The sequence below is a fragment of the Amblyraja radiata genome, chromosome 23, assembly GCF_010909765.2.
Source record: "Amblyraja radiata isolate CabotCenter1 chromosome 23, sAmbRad1.1.pri, whole genome shotgun sequence".
NCBI lineage: Eukaryota > Metazoa > Chordata > Chondrichthyes > Rajiformes > Rajidae > Amblyraja > Amblyraja radiata.
Window position 1 is genome coordinate 17,010,848 of NC_045978.1, and position 6,000 is coordinate 17,016,847.

Here is a 6,000-nt window from a genome sequence, read left to right on the forward strand (position 1 = left end):
GGAGCAGACAGAGGAAGTCTGTTCACCAGTGCTTGACACTCTGAGCCTCCTTCACTGCTGAATTAGACAGAGACGGCCCTAAAATAAAACATTTCTTGGTTCACTGAGAACTGTCTGGTTAATGTATCTTTAAGACGTCAACTTCATGCCAATCCAACAGTGATCTTCTAGTGCAGGAATGCAGAACACCTTTTTTAGGGCTGAGGTGTGAGCCGTCTAAAATGATGGGCATCAGAATGGGCACCAGATGTTTGGTGTTTCATCCTCCCTTGTTTAGTTTAGCCAGTTTTCCACCACTATCCTTTACAACGGCAACTTTATGGTGAAGCTGAGGATTCAGTGGCTGAATAGATCAGGGGCCGTGGAACGTTTTTGAAAGTGGGGGTGGGCTGAGTGATCACTGATCACTGGCCTTGGGGGTACCTGGCGAGGAGTGGAGCGACCGAGTGGGGGGAGGGTGTGGGAGGGGGGTGTCCCCCCTCCGACGGTAGGGACCTTTTGAAATCTGATGTTTTAAAATCATGTTTTAGTGCATTGTAGAAGTATGATTTCAATGTTTTTTGTTTGAAGTATTTTTAAGATAATGTAGGGCCTACATGAGAGATAGCAGCAGGTGATTATTATTTTGTTACTGCTCGACCTCCAAAAACTGGACGATAATAATACAGGGCATCCCCCACCTCAAAAAGTGGGGGGAAATATCCCCCATCACCCCCCCCCCCCCTCCAACCCCGGATTGACATGTGCCTTCCACGGTACTGAAAATTTGACCAAAAAAGACTAAATGTGTTATAAAGTGCTATTTTTTTGTAGTTGGAAAAAGGGACAAGAAATAATCATAATATTTCCTAATTTTGAAAAGTCATACAAATTATATTTTGCTTGGGGAAAAAAAATCAGTATTTGGAAAGTATGCGTTCTCCTTTTGATGTACATTTCATTTTGATTTAAATTTAGAATCATTAAACCATGACATTATAAAGGGGGTATATGTTTGTGGAAACTTAACTTTTTTTAAAGTAAGAATTTCGAGAAATCTTAAATGCATTAGAAATACACATTTCTGGCTCACTTGCCCAGAGTAGGTGAATCGAGGACCAGAGGACAGATTTAAGGTGAAGGGGAAAAGATTTCATAGGAATCTGAGGGGTAACTTTTTCCACACAAAGGGTGGTGGGTGTATGGAACAAGCTGCCAGAGGAGGTAGTTGAGGCAGGAACTATCCCAACATTTAAGAAACAGCTAGACTGATACATGGATAGGGCAGGTTTGGAGGGATATGGAGGTAGGTAGTGTAGCTGCATCCTGGTAGCATGAACATTGCATTCTCCCAATTTTGTTAGCCCTTGCTGTCTCCTCCCCTTCCCATCTCTCCCTCAGCCCTCGGGCTCCTCCTCCTCCTTTTTCCTTTTTTCTTCCCGCCCCCCCTCCCCACCCCCCATCAGTCTGGACATGTTGGCAGGTGAGGGCAAGTTGAGCCAACGGGCCTGTTTTCACACTGTATCACTCTATGACTGCATTATACCTCCAACATGCATGAATGCTTCAAAATCAAGTGGTCGAGTTTTATTGCCATGTACTCAAGCATAGAAACATAGAAAATAGATGCAGGACTAGGTCATTCGGCCCTTCGAGCTAGCACTGCCATTTAATATGATCATGGCTGTTCATCTAAAATCAGTACCGCTTTCCTGTTTTTCTCCATATCCTTTGATTTCACTAGCCCCAAGAACTAAATATAACTCTCTCTTGAAAACATGCAGTGAATTGGCCTCCACTGCGTTCTGTGGCAGAGAATTCCACAGATTCGCAACTCACTAGATGAAGAAAGTTTGTCCTCATCTCAGTCCTAAATGGCCTACCCCTTATTCTTAAACTGTGACCCCTGGTTTTGGACTCCCCCAACATCGGGAACATTTTTCCTGCAGTTACAGTAAGTGAAAATCTAGCAGGCAAGCAGGATGCTTTCTCCAATCACCCCCATTTAAAGGCCGCTATCTTCCACCGCTTCTACCCAGTGCTTGGTACCTACTTCCAACAGCCACTGGTTGTCCTCCAGGATGCACCGAGCCGCAGCCTGGTCCATGCCGGTCTGCAGGGCGAATTCAGCGCAAGGAATCTCACGGTAGCGGCGCAACGCGTCCGATGCCTCCGCCGGCCAGGACTCTGGCACTGAGGCTACTCCATGGCCAGAGCGACTCACCAGCCCGGCAAACACTTGCCAGCCCCAGCTCCCTGTCCGCATCTGCCCCCGCCGCTGTTTCTGCTTCCATCCCTCCGCCCTGGCTCTCCAACACTCACGACCAGGTTGCTCAGAGCACAGCAGCGCCTTGTCCAAAGTCAGAGACATTGAAATATGTCTAGCCAAAAAAGTGGGGGGGGGGGGGGGGGGGGGGCTGCAGCCTCTCCAAACCCCCCCCCCGGTTCCGCGGCCCATGTCAACCAATAATTTCAGCAGGCTTCAATACACATTAACACCATTTATTTAACTGTAATTGACTTGTTTTGCAGGAATCTTTGTAGATTAAAACCAACCATATGTTCAGTTTTAACTCAAAACAAACAATTTACTGAATGTTTTTTTCTGTGAAATATGTTGTTTGCACCATTGACTGAGATGTAGGAGTTTAACCTTCTAATCACAAAGAGCATGTTTATTTTAACACAGCCAACGTAGGAAGTAAGGTTGTTGATTTTGGACTTTAGTCATTTTAATCCTCTAATATCACACTGGGTTTACAGAAGTGAAGCAGGTTACCTCACCCAATTGATGGGTGCTAAATTTATTTCATGAGTTCCTTCCCGCTAATTCTATTGATACCATCTGCTCTCCTTCCCTTCGTTCTGTACTTATCTATTTTTCACTTTAATGAAATTCATCTCATTCCCCACATTCTCCATGCAGAAGCAAGTTCCCATCATCGTCCCACCATTTTCTGGGTAAAGAAATGAATGCTCTGAACAAGCTACAGTATAAAACAGAATAAAATAATATTTTTCAAAGCTAATATTAGTGCATTAGAATGTACAGAGTACATATAGATTTCAGAAACTATTCATAAGTGTATGATATTGCAAATTTAGAAATTTAGTCATAGCAATATAAGAAGATATTAAGGATATGAGTAAAACATTGTAAGAAAGATAGATTTTAAGACACTTCTTAAATGGGAACAGAGAGGTAAAGAGGCAGGGAGAATTAGGGAGAGAATTCCAGATTATAGTCATGGAAGCTAAAGGCACAGCTCGCAATGATAAAATGTTTCAATTGTGGGATGTTTGGGGATTATAGTTTCAGATATCCTAAGGGATTGTAGGGTAGGAATAGATTACCAGGATGGGGCAAGACGATAAAGGTACTTTAACAAAAGTGTTATTGTGTCTTCTTCTGTAGCTTCCTCTAGCAGCTCATTCCAGAATCAGACTGCACTCTGAGTGAGAAAGTTTCCCTAAGATCCTTCTTAAATCTATCCCTTCTCACCTTAAACCTATGCCTGCTAGTTTTAGAATCTCTTACCCTGGGAAAAATCTGTGAACATTCACTTTGCCTATAACTCTCATGAGATTGTACACCTCAAAAAGATCATTCTTCATCGTCCTAAGCTTCAAATAAAAATGTCCCAGCCTATCAAACCTCTCCCTATAACTCGCCAGCAAGCCTATGTAAACAGTGACCTATCCAACTTAATGACATCCTTCTGAAAGCTAGACAACCAGAAGTCCACACAGCACGCCAAGTATGGTTCAGCAATGACTTGTACAGCTGCATCACGATGTCCTAGCATTAACACTCAATATCCTTCTCAATGCATGCCATTTAACTTCTTCATCGCACTGTCCATCTGGCTCGCCACTTTTAAGGAACCATGTACCTGTACTCCCAGATTTCTCTGTTGTACAACACTCTCCAAGGTTCAACCATTTACTGAGTAGGTTCTGTCCTGGTTTGACTTACCAAAGTGCAACAAATACTCATAGGAGTTAAACTCCATCTTTCTACCTGATCTAGATCGTATTGTAAATTTAGATATCCTTCCTCACTGGATTACTGTACCACTATTTTTAGTGTAGTCTGCTTATATACACTGTTGGCAACAATGTTGGCAGCATACCATTGGTCACAGGTCTCCAATCAGGAAAGCAACTCTACACAACTACCAAAGATAGACATAAACTGCTGGAGTAACACATCGGGACGTAGCATATGTGAAGAGAAGGAATGGGTAATGTTTTGCAACGTCACCCATTTCTTCTCTCCTGAGATTTTACCTGTCCCGCTGAGTTACTACAGCATTTTGTGTCTATCTTCGGTTTTAACCAGCAACTGCAGTTCCTTCCTGCACAACTACCCTGCACAACTTCCTCCAAGTCAATTTTGAATCCGTTTTGACCCGCAAAATTCCTCCAGCAGTTTATTTTATGACAATAATATAAACTATTTTGCTCAATGCCGCCAGTGTGAGCTGTACTCACACAGGCTGGCTGATCAGGTTGCATTTGTTGACTGGAAAAAACTATGTTTCAGTTCAATGCTCTTCCATCAGAACCTAACAGAACTTGATGGCGACCCATCAACTTGAACTGCTGACTCTGTTTCCCTCTCTGACTATGCTGCTTGACCTGCTGAGTATTTGCAACATTTGCTCTTTATTTTCAGTAAAAAGCACAACCTGGTCATCATCGAACTGTGATATTTAATAGTAAGAAATTGTCTTGTGTTCCCACCATTGCAATAGAGACTGCATTAGAGGCACTACATGTTCTAAATTGTTCTGGGATGCCTTCTGCAAAGCTCTACGTAAATACAAGCTCTTTCCTTAACTCTGAGCAATACCAGACCATTACAAATTGCGATTGAGCCTATATTTGCTTCCTTTACCTGTTTGCACGATGAAGGAGACCTTGTCATCATTTGGCTGGTATCCCCTGAACATGAAATTCACAGTGATGGTGAAACGACTACCCCGCCTCAGAACCAGTCGTTCGAAGCCGAATTCGTCCGCATTGTGCGCTGTGTTATTCACTTTGCACTGCAAATCTGTAGTTGCCATTGTCAAAGCTGCGAAAAGATGCAATCAAGAAGGGTATGTTACAAAAAAAGGTTCCCGAACCCTGATTGAATGTATACTTCATTTCTTGTACACGCGACAAAACGATGGTTATTTTTTGCACCCATTATTCCAATGCAAGCACAGCAATTTCTAGCACAGTATTGTGCAGTATCTGGAATAATTTCGAAAAATGCAACGTTTTTAAATTAAAATACGTTTTCGCTTTTAACGTAAGTGTTTATAGGATAAATACATCATTCAAACACGTTCGGTACTAATGCTCCTAAACGACCCTTGTGATCGTTCCATGAAGTTTACTCACTTTGAGACATTTTCCTCGAGTGATGTATCCGCTAATATTGCCGTCCACTCGTACTGAGCGAAGTCACGACCCGGACCAAAGATCACAGAGCTCTATGGTCTTTGGTCTGGACTGGAAACTTTTATAGTCAAATCTACGCGCCCCACCTCAACTTGTCATGAATCGAAAGTGTGACCGAGTACCATGACGAATGATATATGCACATCAAAATTTCCTGAAGTTGTGGAAAGTTCACAACTTTATGAAAGAGCTTTAAGAACTCCCTCTGGTGGCACATAGAGCCCGCTCCGCTACATACGTGAAAACTTGAGACCCTTCAATATCGCTGTCTCCCTCTCCCCTGACTCTCAGTCCGAAGAAGGGTCTTGACCCGAAACATTACCCATTCCTTCTCTCCAGAAATGCTGCCTGACCCCCAGACTCCAGCAGTTTGTGTAAACCAGCATCTGCAGTTCCTTTTTACACATTCCTCTGCCCATGTACGTCTGCCTTCTTTTTTTTCATATTTCAAAATAGACTTTATTCAGGTAATAAATATATACAATACATGAACCGTGCAAAAAAAATTCATCCGACATTTTCGGCGGTTATACAGACCTTTTTATAATGTTTACATACGTTGCTCAA

General features: G+C 42.8%; 1 protein-coding gene across 1 annotated transcript in view; it reads right to left on the reverse strand.

Moving 5' to 3' along the window:
- LOC116986257 (protein-glutamine gamma-glutamyltransferase 2-like) overlaps positions 1-5,603 on the reverse strand; it is a 32,201-nt gene extending 26,598 nt beyond the window's left edge. The window contains exons 1-2 of the mRNA XM_033041616.1: positions 5,374-5,603; positions 4,880-5,059 (exon numbers count right to left, since the gene is read on the reverse strand). Coding sequence (XP_032897507.1) covers positions 4,880-5,059; positions 5,374-5,383 — 190 coding nt within the window. The 5' untranslated portion in view covers positions 5,384-5,603. The remainder of the gene's footprint in view (positions 1-4,879; positions 5,060-5,373) is intronic.
- Positions 5,604-6,000: the final 397 nt, after the last annotated feature.